The sequence below is a fragment of the Fulmarus glacialis genome, unplaced genomic scaffold, assembly GCF_000690835.1.
Source record: "Fulmarus glacialis isolate BGI_N327 unplaced genomic scaffold, ASM69083v1 scaffold32971, whole genome shotgun sequence".
NCBI lineage: Eukaryota > Metazoa > Chordata > Aves > Procellariiformes > Procellariidae > Fulmarus > Fulmarus glacialis.
In genome coordinates, this window is record NW_009192698.1 from 741 (window position 1) to 26,319 (window position 25,579).

The following is a 25,579-nucleotide window of genomic DNA, read 5'->3' on the forward strand; positions in this document are numbered from 1 at the left end:
GCAATCAAAACATCAATGGGCCATCAACGTTCCTCTCATACCAAACCCAAAACACAGCACCCCCCAGCTACTGCGAAGACAGTTAATTCTGTCCCAGCCAGACAACATGGCGACCTCTAAGTTGCAAATTTGTACTGAATTATCTTCTAACAATTTCCTTTTGAGAAATTTGGAGCTTTGTGCTAATTCCACACCCTATCTCTCCCACTACCCCCAGTTGTCTCAAATTCTGTAACTTCTCCTAGATACTGAAATTTTGAAAGCTTTCAACAAGGCAGCTTCCAGCAACAGATAGTTAGAGAGATGAAAGATTTTGCCTTTTAACTTATAATAACAGGAAAATATAAATTGTCTTGTTACTTAAATTCTTTCTTGGTGCTTATGCCAATTTTATGAACTTAAGTCAAACATCTGCTCTCAAATTCCAAGAACCCCTTATAATGTCTCTTCTGTGGTCCTATGGTACCATGCTGTGCTTACTTCCACTGTTCCACAATTGTTGCTCTTCATTGGGATGGTACCACAGGATATGTGGGAGAACTACTAGCAAATTTGTTTTTGTAGTCTGCAATAATTTTCTGCAGTTTCCCACCTTCCTTCAGAAACATCTGTTGAATTTTTTTCCTGATGTTGTGATCTTCCAATGGCTCTGAAAGAATGAGCAGTGGAGCTGGAAGAAGTTAAACTGGAATAATATGTAACAAATCATTCTGAATCCCCCACTTCCTGAGGCAAAGGAAATCTGAAGTGTACAGTACGAGAGGACAATGCTTTAAAAAACTGAACAGCATTCCCTATTACAAGCCTGTACAGTGAGTTTTATTACCTTCCCAAAGCAGTGTATTTGGCCTGCCAGACTGCTCTGCAAAAATGGGAGTGTATGGATTTGGCATCCTGGTCTGTCCTGCACAGGTATGTGCTGTAGAAGTGTTCAGGTAAGGGGAAGGAGTCAATTGGATGAGTGAAGAACAGTGTTTCCTAAAAACTGGGGTTTTTTTAAACACAGATTTCCATGCCAGCTACATGTGTAAAATGCTGTGACTAGATAATTTTAGGTTTTTTAAATTTGGAGTCAAGCTGAAGCAATGGATTTTGGTTTTGTGTGTAAAATCAACCAATATTTGAGTATTTATTGGTTACTTAACTTACCGATCATGGTTTTAGAGGGATTCTACTGCACTAATGGTTATCAAACATCTGTTTTTAACTAAATGGCCTTTCTAATTCTGGCCTTGACAAGAAAAGACTATTTTCTTTTACTATTTCCTGATATTGGAAACTGAAGTATTACATAATGACTACAATCTTTTATTACTGTATGGCTGCCTCCAGAGAAAGTGGTTGTTTTAATTAAAGCAGCAATGCTGATCTCTGAGCTGGAGGCAGAAAGTTGGCATGGGCTTTCTCACTTCAGACAACCGCAAGAAAGCTGGCAAGGTCAAGAAATGCTTTTGTACAACTTATACTTCAGTGTGGATAAGTGTAGGGAGAGAGGGGAACCTTTGAAGACATCCTGTTCTTCTACTTACACAATCATGCATGTTTGAAGGGACCTAGGGACATCATGTTATCCAGCTTCATGCTCAGAATAGGATCAGCACTGAATTTGAAGCTGGTTGCTTAGAGCTTTGCTCAGTTGGGTCTTGCAAACCTCCAAGGATTGAGATTTCACAGCCTCTCTAAACAGCCTGCCCAGTTTCTTGGTTCTTCCCAGTAACTTTTTTCCTTACATCCAGTTGGAAATTCCCCACTTCAATTTAACCCCTGTCCTGTTTTCCTGCTGTGCACTGCAATAAAGAGCTTGGCTCCATTGTCTTAGTAAACTCCTCTTTAAGTACTGGAAGGCTGCTATGAGATGTCCACTAGAGCCTTGTTGTCTTTCAGGTTCAACAAGCCTGGTTGACTGTGCCAGTCCTGGTGCGCTCTGACAATCTTACTTGAGCTTATCAACATCTTTGAGTACTAGGAGTGTGCAAAACTGGATGCAGTATTTCAAATGTGGTCTAACAGGTGCTGAGTAAAGGAGAATAATTGCTGCTGTTGGTCTGCTGGCTATGCTGCAGTTGATACAGCCCACTATTCAATTATCCTTCATTACTGTCAGATGGTCTTCATACAGGTGGGGTACATCAGCCTAAATGATTGTGTCTTGTCAAACATTAAGGCTTGATTAGGCTGCAGACAGCATGTTGCTTGTATGGTAAACTGTACCTGGCCCAGACAGGGGCAGTAAGCTCAGGTTTCCCTGTCCCAGGTTCCCCTGCACTTCCCTTCTGGGGTTAGCGTGGGCAGGAAAGTTTCGGACTTGGTTGCAGATATCAGTACAGTTGTGCTGCGTGGGTAGCATCTTCCTTGCAGTGAGGCTCTGAAGGGAGAGCTCTTGCTTGGTGAAAGGATAATGCTTCAAACAGAAATTCTCTTCTTGCCTAAACAGTGCTTTTTTTTTTTTTATTAAATATTTGTAAAGAGACTCAGACCCATCTCCATTTAGTTAGTATGATCTCCTTAAGGAAGGTGAAGTGTGTTTATGGTGATTTTTAACACTGAACAAATGCAACTACACAGATTTGTAAGATACAGACAAGGTCAGAATACCTGACTGAGATAGTCATTCCTGTTACACATAATTTAAAAAGATTTACAGATGTATGGATTAGATAATTAGGCACCTGACTTCTTTTTTTTAACGAGTATTGCAGTTTATATTTCTAATTAGCACATACTTCAATGAAGGAAAAAATAGTCAATTGTGCACAAAAGTGTCTGATAGAATGTTTACAAAAGGAAACAAAGCCTTTGATATAGGAGTTAAAATAGCTCTAAATCTGTTTCAGTAAGCTCAGACACTGTGTATGGCTGTCTGTTACCTCACTTTGGTTTTTTGGATGGATCAGTGTACAGAATCACAAATTTTGATGTCCCTTTTTCTCTTTATTAAGTAATACAATGTATTGAAATTAAATATGAATTTAGGAAAGATTGTACATTGAATATAATCTCTCAAAATTATGGCATATATTATCTCACAATTTTGAAAGAAGGTGAAGAAATACCTTTAAACATACACATCTCTGTACTGTAGATTCACCTATCTCATGTTTCTATTATCTGAGTTTTGTTTGTGGAGTTGAACTAGATTCAAGTGATGGAAAGCGTGGAAACTTCAACTCATTTGTGCCGTAGTTCTTATTCAGGGCACAAATATGAGGGCTGCTGCTTTTCAGTAGTCAATCTCACAGAAGTATATCCCAAACTTTCCATATGTATCAACATAAATGGGATTACTAAGCCTGTAGAAAACTTCTGGGGAGCCTTTGGGTCCCTGCATTATGGTACATTTCACCCTGAGAAAGCTGTACGTGAAGTTATGCCCCATAGGAGTAATCTTTCTGCCATGAAAAATAAAGTCAATAAATATAGTATCTTACAATCTTTATTTGTTTGAGAGAAAGTAGAGGGAAGTATATGGAAGGCACAGTATAACTCTCAATTATACTTTAATGCAGGGAAAAACTGCTAGTACAGCTGGTATGCTCTATAAATTGAAGTATTGCATCTTCAGGTTGTGAGTTCAGCGATTGAATTTACAAGGTTTGCAATATTGTATCTGCAGTTCTTTAATGTGCAACTAACCTCTGCTATTCTTTAGTATTAAGAGGGCTGTATACCTTAAATAATAGTGAGCTTCACCTTTACTTCTGTATAACAAGTACTTTGTAATTAATGGTTTTTAAAATTTCATTACTTTATTACTTTTGCAGAAGAAAATGCCAACAAAGAAAATTCATACAAATAATTATTGGAAATGCCCAGACTTTTTAAACACACTGAAATTCTCTGTGCTTTGAGAATGTAATTTTTTTTGTCTTTGTGAGAAAAGAAAGAAAAAAGGGATGCTCATTAACAAATCAAATGCAAATGGTGGAACTTGGTTTTTGGATGTATGTGTTGATTGATGAAAACTGCCAGATGACTGGAATGAATAAGTGTTCCTTCTCCTTGTATACTTCAGAACTTGACTTAACTTTTTAAATACAGATTATTCTTTTTGTTTTCATTATTTAAGGGAAGGTTTTAGGTTTTCATCTCAAGAAGCTGCTTCAAGTTTTGGTGATGATCGCTTACTGATAGAAAAGTTCATTGATAACCCTCGTCACATAGAAATCCAGGTTTGTAGTATTATTATTATTTATTATTTAGTTAATAAGATTTGAACTCCTAAACTAATCAAAGTTCAAAACGTTTCAAACACTCTGCTAAAAAAGGCCTAGAGTCCTGTGTTTTCCTGTGTCTTGAGCCATTGCTCAAACTACATGGCTATCATGCACAATACAGCCTTCCTGTTTTTATTCTTTAGCCTTTCTTTAGCAGGAAGACAATGAACTGCGCTCAGTTTGTTGGGAAAAAAGATTAAAATGGTTGTAGGCATCTGTCCTGAGGGCTGGAGCTTGAACTCTGGGTCCTGATTGCAGTGCTTGAGTGCAGCAGAGGATGTAGGAGTTCAAGCACTGCTGTGCTTAACCTTTTTCTTGCAAGCTCTAGGTGGTTTTGTCAGTATTTTGAATTCTGTTCTGAAGTATCTAATGCTCCCTAGGAACTCAGGAGGATTTGTGTCCCATTTTGGGCAGTTTGTGATTCAAAATCAGGTGCATTCTCCTTAACTTCTGGATTGTGACCATTTGTATCGTTTATTGGATCTAGTGTTAAGCCAGATGTGCTAATGCAAAACAAGACTTGTTTGTTTTGGACAGACTCTTTAACAAAATTATGATTTTAAAATTTGTGATGTATTTGATCTTACATAGGCAACGAAATTGTGTTTGTCAATAGCCTTGAAATAATCTTTCCTGACAAGAAATCCGTATGGACTATGTCAGTCTCCTCAACAGAAATTTCATTTATTTTTGTCCAAAATCTAAAGTTGTGGCTTCTTTTACAGTGAGAGCCTGAAGTATTTTGACAGTAGCTCAATGACTGAATGAACCAACAACAATAAAATTGATAGTTTGGAATGATTTGTAAGAGAGAAATACTTAATTCAAACCTGATACTTCCTATGTGTTTTTTTTATTTTAAATTTCCATATAAAACTTGTCTGTGCACAGGCTAACTTAATACATATGTAAAATGAAGAAACAGTCTGTAAAAATGGTGTTTAAACCCCAACCTATTCTCTTTTGAAAGCTCACAGGAAGGTATGTAGTGAACACTTAGTTTCAGCATTAATCTTAGGTTACAAAAGAAGTCAGATTGCTAGAGCTTCTTCCTATATTCTCTTGCTATGGCTAATAATTTCTGGCTACCTATGTCTTTGTTTCTTTTTTTTTTTTGCATGCAAATCAGTACACCTTAAAGATTTATTCCTTTTAGTGCTTGCAGATTTGGGCGCTTCAGCAGCTTCCCACTGACTCTTTGATGACTAAAGTTAGATGAGAATGATTCCTCCATACTTTCATGAGTTGGAGGCAGATTTTACATTGTCTTGATTCCTTTAGGTTTAAAAAAGGTTACCTCAAAAAAATTAGGCAGTACTGTATTTAAGAACAGTCAAATAATTTCACCTAGATTAAACAAAATAGCTTTGCCATTAATAATTCATAGTTTTATTTATAGTAAGTGTACAGTGAATGTTGTTTTCCGTACACAAACACTTTGATGGTACCTTTTAACAATATCATAGCATATCACTTTAACTTCATGTTCTAATCAGCTTTAGGACGTTGACCTTGGTTCATTTTCAAACTGCTAAATATACAAACAATTTGAGACCAGATGCCAAATATTTATTAATTTAGCAGTAACTTTTAAATAGAACTTTTTTAACATTCTCATATAGCTCCAAAGCATTGGTACTTAAAATTGTTAAATAAGGGGTTTCCTGTGTCTAGCTATAAAACAATCACTTTGTAAAACATGAGAAAAGACTAAAACATTTAACAGGAAAATAGACTCCAAATAGACTTTATGCCTGAACCGATTTGAAGTCTTGTTCTTCTGAAATATCTGATATAAAGGACCTGAGTTTAAAGTAAGAGTACATGGAATGTCTAACTATTACTTGACTAAATAGCAATCTTACAACTGGAAATAGAATTTAGCTGAATCATGTAGGAGAGGTTGCGATACGTTATATTTAATTATTTTGGTATATAGATGTACATAGCATATACTAATGTCATAATCATCTAATCCCACAAAACAGGGCATTTTCTTTTAGGAATATTTAGATATTTAGAAAAAAAGCTGTAGCTGTGACATGCATTTTTAGTGAGATGTGTCCTGGAATCTCATGTCATCTCAAGAGATGATGATTTCAATATTCTGTAAATGTCTTCTGAAATATAATTGTTTTATGAAGTAGGTATCTTCTTTAGTTTCTGATAATGAAAACAGTGTACCCAAAATGAAAGTAAAAGCCAACACTAGATGTTGTTTGGCTTATTCTATTTATAATTACATTTTCATAGTAAATGCTCATGCATGTCTCTCTTTGAGCCATATTAACTGATAATAGAAAAACATTTATTTTAAGATCCAGGTTGCAGAAATTAAGTAGGATACAAGAAATGTCCTGAAGTGAAAGAAAATATTTACTAGTTGGCTTGAAAAGTATTTTACATTCCCTTCAGGAAAATAGAGAGAGAGAGCGAGAGCGCACAGGAACTCATTTTTATTGAAATACACCAGGACTTGTTGGTTTGTTTGTTTTGGTGAGGCTGAATTCTGCGGAAAGTTGTAGGCTTTCTAACAATGAAACAGAAGTGCTCACAAGGAATCGTTCTACTTACAGGACAGCCATTTTCCATCTGAGTACCATGCTGTGCCCTAGAGGTACTGTTTTAATACTAAAAAAAGAACAAAAGAAAAAAAATCAAAAATATCTTTTGTCCTCCCAAATGAGTTTCTGTAGAGCTCCTTGATATTTAGTTCTGGATTGAATGAGTTAGGACTTGGGTAGGAAGTTGCTTTAGATGTTGCTGGGGTTTTTTTGTGGGGTTTTTTTTTTGGCTTCGTACTGAGTCACCTGTTACAGAATCTAGCAGTTGGCTAGAGCACCCTCGTGCTGCCACTACTAAACCTCCCCCTGGGCAGGGAAGAGGGTTCTGGGATAAGCTGTAGTTTAGGAACTCCCAAAGTCATCGATATTGTAGAACTCTTTGGAGGGGATTTTTCCCCTAGAAAGCTCCATAAATTTATGGGAGTGCAACAGAATTCCTGAGGAAAAGATAAGTCTGATCCTACAGAGTGCAGAGCACTCTGGTTCTGATGGTGCACAGTGCATGCGAGTTGTCTTCATGAGATCAGTGCCTTGTTTGCAGTCACATCTACCCAGATTATTCACACATCAGCAAACATTGGTGTCATAGATGCAGGAATTCATCTTGCTTAGTGCCATACTCGCTCTGTGGTGCTAAAAGGAATAATAAATAATACAGATTCATTGTCACAAACGTGAGTAGATACGGTTGAGTTCACGCAGTTTGAAATAGATTGTCTCCTTTTTTTACCCTGTCTGTTTTCAGTGTGGAGGTGCACTGTTAAAGAATGAAGCATGAGTATTGGCACAGGTTCCCGCAGATGAGAGCAGGAGGATGGAAAAAAAATGGATTAGAGGGAAAATTTAATAAGGAAGAAAGGGAGCAGGTGTGGTCTGCAATGAAAGAAATTGTTCCAGGAGTAAGTGTAGAGTATAAGATTCGAAGAAGTCTACTTGAATCCTCAAATCCTTTATCCTGTTGTTGGAAATGGCTGCACTATACAGTCGATTTCATAAAGGGATAGAGTTCCTTTTCTTACTTTCCCTTCCAGTTTGAAGTTGCAGAATCAATTGAGAGTTTTGTTACGCCAAACTTGTGCTTTTTCTAGCATGTAATTTAGGTAGTTGGATCTAGATGCTTGACTGGATGTTTAGCTCTTCCATAATTGAAGCTGCAGCCAAGAACTGTAGTTGACACCTGATTTTTGAGAAATTCCTTGAAATTTACTGCTTTGATTTCCATTTAAAGTATTGAGGAAATAGCAAATTTTATTATTCTTAATAAAAGATTGCAAAGTTTCTGAAGACTTCTTCGTTAAAGACAGGGTGCTGTGATTTGCCTACTGTGAGGAGGCTCCGTTAGCCATTGTTTCTGAAAACTTGTGAGTGTAATTCATGAGCAAAATTTGGCATCCTTTGAGATTTTTCTCTCCTTCGTTGACGCAAGATATTGCTTAACGATATGGTTCTGAGTAATTTCATTATGCAATACAATTTTAAATGCTTGAAAATGTAGTTTTAATCTTATTTCAGTCTTTTTATTTTTGATTTCTGAACTTTTTGGAGCTTCTTACAAATTTTGAAGTGAGTGTGTTTTTGCCGTACAGAGACTCTATATAGAGGCTTTAGAATAATCCCGTTCAGAATCTGAAAGAGCATTCAATTAGCATTTCATATACAATTAATTTTCTACACTGGCATTTTTTCCCAACCTTTATTTCTAGATTGGCAAAAAATTATTTTTAAATTAAACTACATAATAGTATAATGTCAAAAGGCCATATGCATATATCTGTTTGTTAATAGCAGTGTGTTACTGTTTCAGGTTTTGGCAGATAAACATGGTAATGCCTTGTGGTTGAATGAAAGAGAGTGCTCCATTCAAAGGAGAAACCAAAAAGTTGTGGAGGAAGCACCGAGGTATGTATACTAGACTCTTGATGCAGCTTCATAGTTACTGAAAGCACTTTTGGAAAGCTGCTGATTTTATTTGTTGTACAAATAAAAGCAAATTTTGTTCTATTAAAAACCAAAAAGAAAATAAATAAATGTTTAAGTTATAGTCATTTGACTGTAATGCAATTTTGATGTACTTTGAGGGTGTTTTGATCTTGCTTCATGATGTCTTTCTGTAAGAAGAAAACAGGTGGTGGTGTTAATTTTTTTCATGATCTTGTATAAAATGGATATGGAATCTTACCAATCAAATGTATGTGGTACATGAGATGGCTTTCTTAATATATCTGAGATATTTTTCCTTTTCTTTGCCATTCAACTTCTGGATTTAAGAGTAAAATAAAATACGGAATAAGTATTCATTTTACCATAGATACGGATATTTGACTGTGTTATAGTAATTGTGAGAGGGCCAGATAATACTGTTTATTTCTATTTGGAGGGGAACATGAAGTACTAAATACTCTGCGCCACTTTTAGTACCGTTCATGGTAGTGAACTATAGATGTAGGTGTCCAGTAACTCAAAAGTACTACATGATCTTAATCCCACTGATTTCAAATGGAGCTGAAACACATTGCTGCTGTGCAAGGTATGGTCTTGCTGTGTTTTCTGTTGCATGGCATTCATCAGAGAATATGTGTAGAAAAAAGGGCAGAAGGAAGTTCTGATTTCAGAAAACCAGACATAGGTATATCACTGCCTGTGGGAATTCCCAGTGTAATGTGTTCACCAGCTGGGATGGGTTTGCCATTATTTTATAGCACAGAACTATGTGATTCAACAAATTAGGATGTGAGGAAAAGCACATCATTCAAATGATGACTGTTTAGAGGCAGCATATAAGTTAATGTTGGATCATAATTGTGGGACTGGCACTGTTTATGACCTAGATTTTAAATTAAAAAACAAAGTTTAAATCTAAAGATACAAACCCACTCATAAATGCTTAAATAGCTGTTGTTGCTTCCTGGTAGTGCTTGTGGATCTCTGGGAAGCCTTATGCCTAAAGATCTCACTGTGTTTTTGTTTGTGAAGCGTGATGGTTTCAGGTCCCGATATAATGTGTGTGTGCATATATATATATACCTAAGCACTTAAGAGAGGAGAGTCTTTTGCCTCAGGAGTACATGTAAGGCACTGCCTGCCGCTACTGCCTGCTCATTCTCCATGCCTGTGGTCAATTAAAGGGAGTGGTACCTCTTTCTCTCACCAACCAACTGTGATCAGAGTGTTTTCTTCCATCATAAGTATCAGCCTTTTAACTTTCTTGGGCTTCTCTGTTGGAGTTGCCAGTAAGTTTTCTCATCCCTTCCTATAACTCTACAAAAGAGTGTGGGCAAGTCAATAGCTTCCAAAATTTGGCGTGAAAACTCTTCTTCCTTCTTGTTGTTGAATGTTTTTGACTCTGCCAGACTTTTACTGACAGCTTTGCAAGCCTTCTCTGCCTTATAGCCACTTGCAGTTGGCTGCAGAATCCATTTATTTACAGAGGGTTGCAAGACTGTTGCAGTTAAGCAAGGCACTAACTTCTGTGAGACACCATAGAGACCCTAAAGCCCTTCCTGTGAATGCTGTTTCTGTTAGTCTCATTGATTAATGACTTGTGGAAACACCTCTTCTTGTATGGCTGGGTGGAGGAAATGTGAAGTCCTCAGTAGTCCTTTTTTTTTCTCCTATTTTAAAAGGTAGCTGCCATTAAGAGCTCTGAGATAGGTTGAAGCTTTTTTATTTTCTCTCATGAAGCTTAGGAGATAGGGATGCTATGGGCTAAAATGTTTATTTGTCTTTTGTACAGTTTAGGGCTTTTGACTCTGGCCTCTTTTCAAGCTTCTTGATTTACTTTTTTCCTATTATGATGTTGGCCAGCAGGAGTAGGGAGGTGATCATGCCCCTGTACTCGGCCCTGGTGAGGCCGCACCTCGAATGCTGTGTTCAGTTTTGGGCCCCTCGCTACAGGAAGGACACTGAGTTGCTGGAGCGCGTCCAGAGAAGGGCAACGAAGCTGGTGAAGGGTCTGGAGCACAAGTCTTATGAGGAGTGACTGAGGGAACTGGGGTTGTTTAGCCTGGAGAAGAGGAGGCTGAGGGGAGACCTCATTGCGCTCTACAACTACCTGAAAGGAGGTTGTAGCGAGGTGGGGGTTGGTCTCTTCTCCCAAGTAACTAGCGATAGGACGAGAGGAAATGGCCTCAGGTTGCGCCAAGGGAGGATTAGATTAGGACATTAGGAAAAACTTCTTTACTGAAAGAGTGGTCAGGCCTTGGAACAGGCTTCCCAGGGGAGTGGTAGAGTCACCATCCCTGGAAGTATTTAAAAGATGTGTAGATGAGGTGCTTAGGGCCATGGTTTAGTGGGCATGGTGGTGTTGGGTTGATGGTTGGACTTGATGATCTTAGAGGTCTTTTCCAACCTTAATGATTCTATGATTCTGTTTTCCTAAGTATCTAGTTTAAGAGACTGATTGTAGAGGGCCTTTTGGCTTTGAGAATAATCTCTATGATTTTCTTAAAGCTAAGTCTGCAGCTGTTGAACTTACCCTAATGGGATCATTTCGTGTTTGAATGTCCAGTTTTCCTGGGAAAGTTCTGTCTCTTGTTTAAAAAAGACAAAAAAAAAAAAAAAATCTCTTTTGAGGAGAGGAAGCTCTTATTTCACAACCTGATGAGGTTACAGCCTTCAAGGGAGCCCTGGTGTTCAAAGTGGTCAATCCCCCAGTGTCAAATAGGAAACCAACAAACTTAGCTTATACCTTTTTAATGTATTCAGTTGTCCTACTCTGTCTGTTCTGGGAAGCACAGACAGTAAGACACAGGTGATCATCACCAGTTTTTTAGTTAGTGCTGAGCAAAGTTAGTGCTACGCAAAGCTTCCAGTGATTTACAGTAATCTTCTTTGCTTCTAGCTTCACACCTTTTTGGAAGATGCTGTTGGCTACTCATTTCACCACAGAGGCTGAAATTTAAGCAGACGAGTAACATTTAATAGTCTGTTGTTGTTCTTAGTTCAGTTTTTGTTCCTCCTCTGCCCAAACTCTTCTCTATTCATTTTCAGGGACAGTTGCTATGAGACAGTGTCCTTTGGCAAGAAAAAATGTGAGAGTGTGGTTGTATTTTCCTATCTGCTAGAGTGATTAATAAGGGATTATTCCCCATGTGGAGAAACAAGGCCCGTAAGCTTATCAGAAAATCCATTGATCCTTTAGGATCAATTTAAAGTAAGTGGATCAATGGAAACTAAATATACAAGAGTCTTAGCTGACTTACTATTCAATAACTGGAGCTCAAAGGAGTACTCTTAAACTTCACTTTGGTGAGTGCAGGTGTCCTATCTAACCATTTCAGAACCCATTAGAAGCTTTTTAAAGCACTTTAATTTTTGACTCACCACTTGGGTGAAGGAATGTCCAGCTGTTCAGAGGCACTTGGCTATCTGTACTATTTGATGCCCAAAGTTAAGATTTTGGAATGTTGTTATGGAGAAGTGCCACACAAAGGTCTTTCCACTTACTGTGATCACCCAGCACTATCCTTTGCTTTAGCAGTCAAACAGAGTAAACATTGGATCCTTCATGGAATACCATTTAGAATCATAGAATCATTTTGGTTGGAAAAGACCTCTAAGATCATCCAGTCCAACCGTCAACCCAACACCACCATACCCACTAAACCATGTCCCTAAGCGCCTCATCTACATGTCTTTTAAATACCTCCAGGGATGGTGACTCCACCACTTCCCTGGGCAGCCTGTTCCAATGCTCAACAAACCCTTTCGGTGAAGAAATTTTTCCTAATATCCAATCTAAACCTCCCCTGGTGCAACTTGAGGCCATTTCCTCTTGTCCTATCACTTGTTACTTGGGAAAAGAGACCGACACCCACCTGGCTACAACCTCCTTTCAGGTAGTTGTAGAGCGCGATGAGGTCTCCCCTCAGCTCCTTTTCTCCAGGCTAAACAGTCCCAGTTCCCTCAGCTGCCCCTCATAGGACTTGTGCTCTAGACCCTTCACCAGCTTCATTGCTCTTTGGACATGCTTCAGCACCTCAATGTCTTTCTTATAGTGAGAGGCTCAAAACTGAACACATGGTTCAAGGTGCGGTCTCTAACTATCATATCACAAAATGCTGAGCTTCAAGACGCTGGGTGTTAAACCTTCTGACTACATTTTCAGGCCTTTCCTCGACAAGTAATGATGGAACAGTGCCCTGCCATTGTATTCTCTACTAGCATGCAAGCTCCGTATTAGCATCCACAATGGGCAAGTCCTTAGAACTTGCTAGCTGCCTGCTTATTCCCCTTTGTTGTCTCTATTTTTCTCCAGTGATTCCATGTCCTTTGGGTTAAACCTTAGCATCCAAGACTTTCAGGATAAGGTAATTCTTAGGACAGTCTCTCGACAATTTGCCAAAATTTCCCTGAATTTCATCTCAGGCAGGAAGTAATTTATTATGTTTCTTTTTCTTCTTAGCTGCATACATTCAGAGTTGAGATTGCCTTATCTATCCTAGGTGTTAGTTTTGTGGTGTGTTTTTAAATTAAAAGATTTTCTTTCAGTTTCAGTTCAAAGGACAAAAATGTTTCTTTCTGTTTCTGCCTGTGACAGAAAGGTCTAAGAGGCAGGAGATTTAAAAGGGAGGCTAGTTTATCAGTAAGTGACTGCATTAGAATGCAAGTGAAACAGTTAAACTATTTTTGTGACCTTTTTTGCATGCTCCATCGTTAGCTTCTCTCAGGAATTTTTGTCCTTGGAAGGTGCACAGACAGCAACTTCTTTCACTTTCTCCAAGCACTAAGCTCTCTCTGAAAAATCTCAGTATGATGCCAAGTACCTCAGGATCATATTCCAGATTAACTGCCAAGGTGCTACTTGAAGCCACCGACAATTTGAATGAATGTATATAGGCAAGAACTTAGCAGAAAGGTATGTTATTGAACTAGACTCTATGTACAAGCTCTGCTTAAAGTGTGCTGCATGTATGTCAGACTCTACATTTCGTATCACTCTGTCTAGAAATCCTTGCAGGATTTGGGGTTAAGAGAAACAGTGAGCCTGTTCTGTTTGTGTCTGTGTACATGATTCATAGGTGGGCACAGTTAGATGTGGGGGCAAAACTGTGTTCTCAAATACTTTAGCATATTTATGCCCGTGGTGTGGTAGTACATAATAGATAACTCAAAGGAGAATGGTTTTTGTAAGTAAGTAATTTTTTTAAACAGACTATTTCCTAAGAGCAGCAGGTAAGCTGACCTTGACATTTAGAAAATGAGGTTGTTATTGTCTCCCAGTTTAGTGGTATCTTCAGAGGAAGGATAAATGTTACTGATGATTTTTTTTTTTTTTTTTTTTTTTTTTTTTGTCTATGCTGAGCAGTGTATTTCCACTGACAGTGTAACGGTCTGTACTTTTCAAAATCTCAACCTTATCTGTGAGTGAAGGTGGTGGAGATATTTTGGGAAACATTATCTGATGAACTAGAAGTGGAGAGGTAACATCTTGCCCATGTGGTCATCCCTCTGGATGTAGAAACAATGGAACAAACCAACTGTATTGTCTTTGATCAACTTTACAATAGCTTGAAGAAGGTCTTATGAGTGAAATGTCAGGTCTGATCTTACTTTTTCTTTTTGGTGCTTTTATCTTGCAAATCCTTTTTATTTTGCAGCCTTCATGCTGCCATAGGAGCTATTTGGTCAAAAGAATAACAGGTATATGTGTGAGAAAAAGATTTGAAGTCAGGTTTAAAATGCTGTGTTTTCAAGTGATGCCTAATTAGATTGGAGAAGAGTTATTTCAGTTGTAAAAGGTGCATTGTTAAAGAAGGGAAAAACAATCTATATGAAAGGTAAAGCAGCAGAGGGGAATAGGAAGACTTTGGTTAATTAACCTAGCTGATTGTGGGGATGATCCAGTCATTTTAGAGCACAAAGCTTAACCATGTGGCAGAGATCAAGTTTAGCAGTGTGACACCTCTGTTCCATTCTTTGGCTACAGCAGGAGGTGAACAGAGAGATCTCAGACCTACATTTAACAAACATAGGGAAGGCACTACTGTAATAAAGGGGAGTAACTGTCTTTCATCCGTATGAGAAGTAATAATGGTTGTTCTAGAAATAGAGTATGAAGCCAATATTGAAAAGGTCCTGTTCTTCATAAGCCACTCATTGACCTTTCATGATCAAAGCCCTGCAGAAACCCTAAATTAAATTAGGGATTGTTGATTTTATGTGATGTATTATCCTCTTATTGAACCAAAATAAGAAACATTATGAAACTCTCTTACATTACCAGTGCCTATTTTTGATAGCTACGACACAGTTTTGCACATCTTCTGTTTTTTCCTTTGATCTGGTGTAGGACCTGATAGCTTTCTTGGGGTCAGACTTGACTTCCTTTTCCTGTTGATCCTGTTGTTTGCCAAGAAAGAAATTTTTTCCTAAATTCTGAAAATGTCTGCCCTACTGTCCGTCAGAATCTGCCCATGTGGGCACTGGAAGGATGGGGGTGCTAAGTAACACTTTTCCCATAAAGAAAAGGCTTCCATTGTCTCCCAGTTTGCCTAGATATTTCCTCACTTTTTGTGACATGTCAAATATGGTTTGTTGTGGCAGAAGTCTCTAGCTCTTCTGTGAGTTCAGGTCTCTGTGAAAAACCCCATCGTAAGTACTGAAAGGTCAGTCCTGACCCAGCACTGGCTTCCATGTAAATCCTGACCCAGCACTGGCTTCTGTCTGAGTGCAGTCAGTCCTGGGCCCCAGACGGAGCTTCACTTCAGATACGTGGAGGTTCCTGATTGCTCCTTCGCAGAATTAGGACTCACTGTTGAGAACACCTCAAGAAATACGTAACATTTGTTATTTTTGTTTTAAACAGTAACTTAGAGGTAAGGTAGAAATGACTTCCTATTCCCTTAAAAAAGTACTTTTAAAATGATAGCTGAGTTGTGTGCCTAATGTAAATCATCGCAGAAATATAATAAGCATATTTATAAGCTCGTATAAGATGAACAGCTACATGTTGTCTTTCATTGAAGATCAGTGTATCAGGGTGAGGGGCAACCAGTTTCACAGCTTTGATGGAAAGCCACAGAAATTTCCCTAGCTCTAAATTAACAATCCGCATAGGTTAATCCAAATCTGAATTTGCAGTACAGAAGAGAGTAACAAGCAGAATATGTACCTTCCCAAGTCTTTCGATTCACTGGACCAGTGGAAGTGGCATGTTTCTCTCCTAGAATGAGAAGGCTTGGCGTTTGGGCAGTATTCACAGTGGCTCCCAAGGTGGTAGCTGAGCTGCTCTTTGGGTGCCTTTGAGTGTGTCCAGGATTTGTGGAAAGGAATGAATTGCAATTAACAAACATGGATAACTAGTCTTCAGCTTACAAGTAAAGCTGAGAGAAGAAATACAGGATATGGAGGTTTAAGTCATTATATTGTTGATGGTGTTTTAGTTAAATACTATGAATGCCCAAATTTTCTTCATTGCAATCTTAGTCATGTAAGAAGCCCGAATAAATACTTCATTAATTTCCAAAACTTCTTTATTGGATAGAATATCGATGAAATGGCCATGCTGTTTTAATTCAGTCAGAAAACAAATTCCCCTCAGACCTCGTGTCTTGTATTTTGGCATTCATATTTCCATTGGATGGATTTTTTTAGTTGCCCTTTTTTTGCAAATAGATATGCCTTCTAAAATATCATGGATTTGTATGTATTTATTTTCATTTAACTTGCATTATTATAGATCTCAGTGTTCTAAAAAAGTTGTGTTCTGTTATTTATATTTTAGAGAATACTCTTATTTATCCTCGATTTCCTGTACATTAGCAGTAATTGCAAAGCATGCAGTATATCTGCTTAGGAACAATATAAATGTAAAGGCATACATTTGACAGTCTTGACATGTTTTCATAATTTAAATAATGCTGTCCTCTTTTGATGGTAGTTTAAGCAGAAGATGAAATGATTTAATTATTATTGTCTTTTTAACTAAAGAAGGGCATTGTTTCTGTATTGTAGCACTTTTCTAGACCCTGAAACTCGAAGAGCAATGGGAGAACAAGCAGTAGCTCTTGCCAAAGCAGTAAAATATTCCTCTGCTGGAACAGTAGAATTCCTTGTGGACTCCAGTAAGAATTTCTACTTCTTGGAAATGAATACTAGACTTCAGGTAAGAAAAACAGCTTTTCAGGTTCAGAAAAGTGTTATTTAAAAAAACAGAACATGACCTCCTTCCATACTTAGGGGTCTGCTCCTGCTAAGACTTACACATAACTAACTTGACGCATGTGAGCACTTCCCACTGAACTTAAAAGATCTACTCACTTAAATAAGCCGGCGTATACAAGACTTTGCAGCAGTGAGCCCTTGCACAGCACTCAAGTAAGCATTCAGAGCTTTTGCTCTTTGTTACACTTGACCTAAAGACCTTGCAAGAGGTCACTGTTAAGTACCACTGTGAGTTCGCAGTAAGTGGCTAGCCACTGTGCTCTGATGCTTTTCCCCACTGGTCCCTGAAGTTTCCTTTTTATTTTTTATACTTTGATGATGGCTTGCTGAGTTTCTCTAGGAGGGTGATTAAAACTATATGTGTATATTCAGCAATAAAAACACTAGTAATCTGCATATGATTGAAATTGTGACTGGAATGCAACTATGTAAAAAGCATGCTGACATGGTGTAGAATTTTTGTAACAACACATGTAGTCAGTAGTAGATGGTATAATGTACACTGCAAATGAATAGACAAACAGTGTTTTATGGAAAACCCCCTCTACCTCTTATTTGACTGTTATAATGCATTTCTGGTTGTAACTTAAGAAAACAGGCACAGAAAAAAGTCTGGATATTGTTCTCAAAGGCAGGAAGAAAGTTCAACTTGTAAGCAAATAAATTCTGTCATCTTTATCCTCCTTTTCTCACTTCGTTAAATAATGCCGGAAAGACTGAAATGTGGAATCATGCAATAGTGTGATTAGCTTTTTATTCTGTTTTAGCTACGTTTTGTTAGGGCTGTGTCCTCCCTGCTGCTTGTACATATGGGCAGTGATGGAGCATAAAGACATCCTCGTAATTCTGACATCTTTGCATGACTTTGTATAGTGGCTGCGCAAATTTATGCTTTGGGTAAAGAAGTGAGAGAGGATTTGGGGTATGAAGCGGGAATGGAGGTGTTGCAGTCTTCTCCCAGTGCCAGGGGAAGACTACTGGTAAAATTTTCCTTGCTTTGCAGGGCAGCAGCGTTTTTGGAATTAGTCATGACAGTTATACTTCACATGCTTTTGCATGGAGTTTGCTAGGCACAATCTGGTCTACCTTAGATTCAGTTAGAGAGGGTGGTGACTAATGGCAATGTGTAGTTCATTACAATATTATGAAGAATTTCTGTCTCTTTGATCATATTCTTTACGCTTCTCCCAATCTTCTGGTTTTTGAGAGAACACTTTTTAGTAACTCCCCATGTTCTTGTTTACATAGAAGAAAATTAATTTTTGTTTTCTGCATAACCCACCAGAAGTTCAAAACCATTTCCTTGCTACAGTATATAATTGTTCATCAATTCCTAAATGGAATTAGCAATTGAGTATCCTTGGAGTTGATGCTTTTCACGATTTGTTTTTAAGATGTTATCTTTGCTGTGTTGTGGTGTCTTCCACTCGCAATGCATAGAGCTAAGTGTTTGAAGTCCCAAACTTCAAACTTGCCTAATTGTAGAGGTCTCCACATACACAGTAAGAAAGCTTTCACAATTCCATCTTTAAGGACTTCAAAGACTCCTTTTGAGATATAGCCTAAGCAGTTTGACAATCCCCTATAATAGCAGACTCATTCTTTCCAACTCTTAAAGAAATTTACTAATCTTAAATTACAGTACTTGTGTAGATATTCTCTAATTCCTTTGTCTTGACTGTGTATTGTCTCTAGCATTTCAGTGTGAGGCTGGAGAGTAGTAATTTTCTCTGATTCTTCCCCAGGCTTACCCGATCGGTCTGTCACTTGTCCCAGGTCTCAAGCTTTACTTTCTGTTCAGCTAACAGTTATGCAACTAACATCTCGTTCTTGCTCCCTTCTTTTAAGAGCCAAACATAGAAACTCTAATGAAGCTTGTCCAGATTTAACTTCAGAACCAGGAGGATCTCTAGATGTCCCTGTATTGCTTCAGCCTTTTCTTTTTGCATTTCCTAACTGTGAACAGTGGCTAACAGGCTCACTTGCCCTGTTTTTGCTGAACGCTCCACAGTTGGAAGAACTTTCCTAAATAATGGACATCTGATCCATAAATGATGCTCCTAAGGTCTTAGCGTGCATTACAGACACAGCTACCTGTCAGCATCATCAGAACGTGTCTACTAAATTATGCAATTTCCTGTGTCTGTTTTAATGTTTCAGCAATCTCTAATCAGTTTACTGTAGCCTTTTTACTTTAGATACAGACTTCAGAATATACTTGCATAAAGCTAACTAAACCATGTCCAATACCTTGCACTGCCTGCTGATTTCTCCCCTCTCTTCCTTTGGTGTATCTGCCAGATATCTTCCAGTGTTTTTTGTAGATTATTTTGCAGTAATTGAGAGTTGTATTATTATTTGGCTGTCTTTTTGGGGAACTCTTTGGGAATATACCTTTTCTGCTATACAGTTCTGCAAAAAAGTATAAGTAGCACCTTACAGGAAGTTTATATTTGATTTAATTTTTGTTTTAAGTGTTGCTGCAATACAATATGAGATTGGAAAGTGAGAAAAGTTGGTGAATCAGCTCTATTGTGTCTTTTGTATGCTACACAAATCTGTTACAGATGTTTCACTCCCTCCAAGTGATTCAGATAGAATGATTTATTCTTTTGCTGTTGGCAATGTACTTTTTGTTGTATCTGCTGCTCTGCCATCTTTCAGAGGCTAGCTGGTAAGTATGAGACACGAGATTGGATAATTGCATAGCAAAACTAGTTATTCTTGTTTTCTCAAGAAAACATAGAAATGGCTGCCCTAGCAGCTACAAGAGAACTTCTGTATGCTGTCATTTAGGGTACTTCTGGAGTGGTTTTCAGACAGCTTACCGCTGTTAGGATTGTTGAGGCAGACCAGATGTTGAATAGCTGATTCTTTATAGTTGCTCATGCTGCGGTGTGCTTTGTGTTACCTAGTTGTCATCAGCCTAATCAAAGGCAGTCATAGTCCAAAATAGCCAAACAAGAGCTTTGAAATAAATAAAAAGTTTCTGACCCCTTAGCTTGATAGCCTTTCTAACTTCCAAATTGTGTCAAAATCTCCTTGTCATGCTACCATCAGAAATGCTGGCTTTCACCAGAAAAGTCTCTTCTGCATTTCAGTGGAAGATTAGAAATGTTCCTCTTTGACTTTATAGGAAGAGAGTCTACAGTCTGTAAATAAAGAATATCTGTTAACATATGGGTGTGTGGTGTGGCTAAGCTTGGTACGTGTGAATCATTAGGTGACAGCAAAGGAAAATATCACATATTCTAGAAGTTTGTAGTACCTTGAAATGAGAAGCATCTCTCGTTGGCTTGAGAACTGAGAAAAGTGCGACGAGCAGTGTGAAGAGAGCACTTATCCTGAATACAGTTTGTATGTCTGTGTCTCAGGTCTGCTCCCAACCTTCTGCCTCCCCCACGCATTGTGCGATTTAAATAACAAGTGAGCACTCCTTTCCTCCTCAAAACATGACCAAATTTGCTTAGAGTATCTGATTGAAAAGATCATTTGTATAGACTGTATTCAGCACAGTGGAGTTGAGAAATACGGTAATTGGAGTAGCAGTGTGTTTTCTCCTTATGTGACAGTTTGAATATTTTTGTCATAACTTTCTAGGGATTAAAAGTTAATTTTGATGTGTTTGTAAGAGATTTATTGAAAGCAAATGGCATATCTGTATGTTTTTATTTTTCAGTTAATTGTAGAGAGAGTATTTAATTTATGTAAATGTTTTCAAGTTCTTTTAAAGTAACTTAATTCTAAGGCATAAGGTGAATGTAAATAAACTTCCATACACCCATAAAACATTACCCAGTGTTAAAATTTTTGTTCATCACTTTCAGTGTTTTCATCAGATTTTACTGACCTCTGGAAAATGTTATATTCCAGGGCTTTGTCTTTGTGCAAAACTGGCCATGCCTGGTGTAAAAGGCTGAGGAAGAATTTTTACATGCAATGTGTCTCTTTCTACCTCCCTTTTCATTTCATCTGTTTGTCCACTCATGAAAGTATAAAAAGCATGGTTGGAAAATGTCTAGAAGTATGTAGAAATCCTGTTGGTGATTGTCTGGAGCTCCACTACGTATAAACTGCTGGTTCTTAGAGTCTCTTAATGGTATCTGTATTCTGTTGCACATCATTAGGCAGCACCTGCTGCACGTTTGCTCAGTGAAGGAGAGATGTGCTGGAAAATATTGCAGCTGCACTATATAAGCAGTAGCAGCAAAATATAAATAGCAAAGTGATGAGCTGAGTCTGGATTGCCAGCTAAAACCAGAGAGAGGTGACTTTGGTATCCGTAGCAGACCCATGGGACGGACAGCAAGAGGTGGTTTTGTGTCTTGGTGGGTGTAACTGCCTGGAAGATGAATTATGATAGATGGGCAGGAGTATGGGAGCAGTGAAAGGGGCTGTCAGGAGTTAGAGGAGTAGATTTCTACAAAGTCTGAATGGCGGGATTTCAAAGTAAAGTCTAAAGCGACTGTTTCTGCTGTTTGCTGAGACTATTCATATTTCTTAATACTGGAATCTTGTTTTACTGTGACACTTTGCTTCAGTCGTTTTAAATAGGCTAACGAACAGTGTCAGATGGTAAAGACTTGCAATTGCTGCTAACCTGGGCTGAATTTGAACTACTGACCTAAAGGTGAAAGGTCTCTTATCCCATTACCAATCCCCTAAGCCCACCAGAATCCGTTCTGCACACAGTTTATACCAGCTGTTCATGGCCATTTTTAGAACCAAAAGAAAAGGTGATTTTGCTGCCAAACAACACTTCTTCACACAAGAGGGTCAGCCGACAACAGTTAACCAGATTTTTGCCACATTCTTGCCTCCTAATGCAGCTTCCATTATGTAGCTACTGGTTGTCTGCTTTTCGGGCTTCCCAAAAGAACTACAGAAAAGCATTGCTAATTGTTGTTGACAGAAGAGAACGACATTGTTTGTGTAAGTCATTGAATCTGAAAGATGCTATTAACAGTGCTGCCAGGGCATGGAGTGATATCTTAGAGACCACATTACCACATAACTATCATAGAATACTATTTAAAAAGTAGAGAAAAAAGAGGCTTCCCTCAATTTTTAATAAGTAGAGAAACAAAAGATCATTCTTCAAAGAGTACATTAGTTTCTTTCCTTTGGTGAATTTGATGTAAAGAAAACCCAAGAATGGCTGCAGACCAGAGCCACCTTGAACGAAGTACTCTGAGAGGGCTTTAATAGTGCTGCTAAATATAGTGAAAGCAGGAATTGCTTAGTGAAAGCAGCAAAGAAAGTGTAGGTTTGTTCGGTGCAAGTTTCTTTATTTTCTTACGTGGAGTATATAGTGGAAAGGAAATTGCGTCAAATTACTGAATTGAGAGATTTTTTTTTTTTTTAAAGTGTAGGATATTAATTCAGAAAGTTACGTTGAAATTGTGAGCTAAATAACTTGTTGATATAAAGTGTGTGCTGGTTGTTTAAAACACAGAAAAGACAGATTCAGCATTCATAGGTTATGCAAGTGGTTTCTTACCTATGTCTGTCCAGTACAATAAAGAAACAAATCCCTGCAAAGAAAAATTGTCAAAACTGAATCAATGATTATTGGAAGATGACTTCCTATCAGGAAGTAGATTAAATACTTTTCAAAGTTATTATATGCAGTTATTAAAAAAATTAGTTGGAACCAAATGTCTGTGCATTAGTTTTTATTTCTGCAACATCTTACTTAGGAAACAATAAAAGAAGTCTACCTGAGCATCTTAGTTTATGGAAATTTTTGTTGTTCTGGTTGCACTCCGTTCTTCAATCACATACTAATGAGTCAAAAAATAAGCAGCAACTCATGTTATGTACTATGTCTATAGAAAAGGACAGCATAGGAGATTTCCTGTTATGTATTCCTTTGTGCTTTCCATTCGTTCTGTACATTGATCCAAACATTGTCTGTTTTCCAGCAGCCTTTCTGAAAAGCTGTTTTTTACTATATGCCCCCAAACCCCCCATATACATGGCTGTTGTGAACTATTTTGTGGAAAGATGATGTGACCCCAGAGTGCTCCTGCTCATAGTAATCAGGAAGCTGGCATGGCTGAAGACCAGAACATGTGAGCACCTCTGCTCTTCAGTTCTCCGAAATAGAAACCAGGCTTACTGAAATAAAGGGGGCTGAGGAGCATCTCTAAGTTGATGGGTTTGGGTCAGTTGATACTGCATTTGACTGCTGCAGAAAAGCCCATGAGATTCCAGGTGAATCATGTTTCCTGGAAACTGAGGTGTATGTTGAAAGTTAGTTTTGAGATTATTTATCTGAATGTAAAGGAGTATATGACACCAACTAGGGACTTAAAGTAGTAGGGGTGACATAGGCTATAGTTTTAAGTCTACTGAAATTTAGATTTTCTTGGCTGTTATGGTCTGCTTGAATGCTCCAACTGGTGTGTGAGTAACTTGATGCCGTATGCACACAGGGGCAAGAGAGCAATCTGTGAGAGTATTTAGAAGTGTTGGCTATTAGATCTGAGTACCTTGATGGTCTTGAGAAAAATGTCTCCTGAAATTATTCCCTTGAATATAAGGGGAGCAGTCATTGCTAATTTGACTTTTAGCTCCAACTGTTCATAAAAATTGCATGACTCTTTTTGTAGCTGTGGATGAACCCCAGTATGGTAAAGCTTTTGGCAGTCACAGAACCGGATGAGAGTTAGCAGCCTCTCTGTACTCTTCTGGGGACAGATGCTAACTGCAGTGCGATGTTGGCAGGCTCCCCTAGCTCTTTTGTACCTGCTTCACCATCTATATACTGGGTCTTAGCTGTTATTTTCTTACAGGCTTTGCCACCAGCGTCACTTGCTGTATAAACTGAAAGAGGTTAGGGAAGCAAACACACTTGTAATGCTCACAGGGAAGCGGATTGCTGTGAGGTGTCTGAAGACGACCAGATCCAGTATGAAGGGGAAGCACTTTCTCCTTACCCTGTATGGATGTTGCTGGCCATAACAGCTATGGCTTTGTAGGCTTGAAAGCAGGAATATAAGTAGCATTTTTCAGAGGAAGAGGTATGTGTGTATCGCAGAAAGAGGGGAGTGAGACTTTTTAAAGGAGTATATATCGTATGTAAGTGCATTGAAATGATGATTTGTAATAAATTGTTTATCACCAGACTTGGTATAAGTAAAGGAACTGGTAGTAAAGGTGATACATTTTGGCAGCTAACTAATTAAGAGTTATCGCTGATCAATTTTTCTTCTTGTCCTGTTGAGAATAAGGTACAGCTGCCTCGATGTAGCTATGATCTGTAGATTGCTTGCTGCAGACATGTCTGGTTTTGCCCTTTGTGTTAAGTTCAGAGATAATGTGTGAATTTACCCACTATCATATAACCATACCACCATTGGCTCTTACCTTATCGACTGAGACTTCACTGGCAAGATCTTGGATCAGCTGACTACAAAATCTGAGTATGGCCCAAAGCTAGAAAAGTTGATCAATTGAGTGTGATTCAGCTCTGTTTGTGAGCATACTTGCATTAATTTCTTTAAAAATTTAGTCCTTGACTTTACTTGCCATTTTATGGATGCTAAGGCTGTTGATGGAGAAGAGGTATAACATAAAATTAATAGAAGAAAATACCACAGGCAGGCAAAACAAGAGTGACAGCTGAAGTAGAAGGCTGAAAAGTAGAAGAGGAAATCGTTTAAGGCCTAGCTTTTAATAGTGATTTAAAAATATATACAACAGTTACCTTAGTCAGATAGCTGTGACAGTTATTCTAGAGCTTTCATAAGTAGGGAATGATGATGCCTGTATTTTCTTTTTTTGGGAGGGGAGGGAGAAGAGGGGTCTAATTTCTTCACTTCTACCGCCATTCTTCCTTGCTTTGTAAAAGATTAGAGCTTTAATTTCAGATCCTGTATGTATCTCTCTGTGGGTAGATTCTTGCACCTCCAGAACCTCATTGCAGGGTGCTTGTTGAACCAGGATACGGTATTACTGCTTTGTTAATGTCCTTTTGTACTGTATGCTGAAGCATATTCCGTATAATGCTAAAAATACTGACCCCCTCCTGCACCTCCCCTTGCTGAAAGAAAACTGCAAATGCTAAAACAAGTGCACTTTGAGCTGTGCACCTCACTGAAAGGTTAAAGTTACAAATAAGTCAACTAGGATTTCAAGGTTAAAATTCTTTTCTACCCCATTTTGGTGATTTGATGGTCTTAATGTATACTAAAATGCATTTTAAATGTATTTGGTACCCCGGAATTAGTGATATGATTGGTACTGTTTACATTATTTCTAAACAACACTAGTTGAAGGACAGTCCTAAAAGAAAGCAGAACAACTTCTCCCCACCCCAAAAAAACCCTCAAAAAATTTTCTGAATGCTGTTTTGTGTGCAGATACAAAGGGAGTATTTTGAAGAAACAGAAGAAAATATTGACCAAGTCAAAGATCTGTATTGAAGAATGGATTAAATAAATGTTTGTGAGTTGTAAGAACCAAACAACAAAAATATTTTTCTTTCCAGAAACATTCCATCCTATTTTGATCATCAACAATAAAGCAGAAAACAACAATGAAGCTATTGAATCTGGAATGCCAATTGCAATCCAAGAAAAATGACAGTGTAACTAAATAATGCAAATGTCGGGGGGTGGGGGAAGAAATAAT

At 38.1% G+C, this 25,579-nt stretch overlaps 1 protein-coding gene across 1 annotated transcript in view; it reads left to right on the forward strand.

Moving 5' to 3' along the window:
• Positions 1-870: 870 nt before the first annotated feature.
• The window catches only part of LOC104083646 (propionyl-CoA carboxylase alpha chain, mitochondrial-like), a gene marked incomplete at its 3' end in the record, with an annotated part of 34,442 nt that continues 9,733 nt past the window's right edge, over positions 871-25,579 (forward strand). The window contains exons 1-4 of the mRNA XM_009587188.1: positions 871-935; positions 4,067-4,169; positions 8,583-8,677; positions 16,733-16,883. Of these exons, the coding sequence (XP_009585483.1) occupies positions 871-935; positions 4,067-4,169; positions 8,583-8,677; positions 16,733-16,883 (414 nt within the window). The remainder of the gene's footprint in view (positions 936-4,066; positions 4,170-8,582; positions 8,678-16,732; positions 16,884-25,579) is intronic.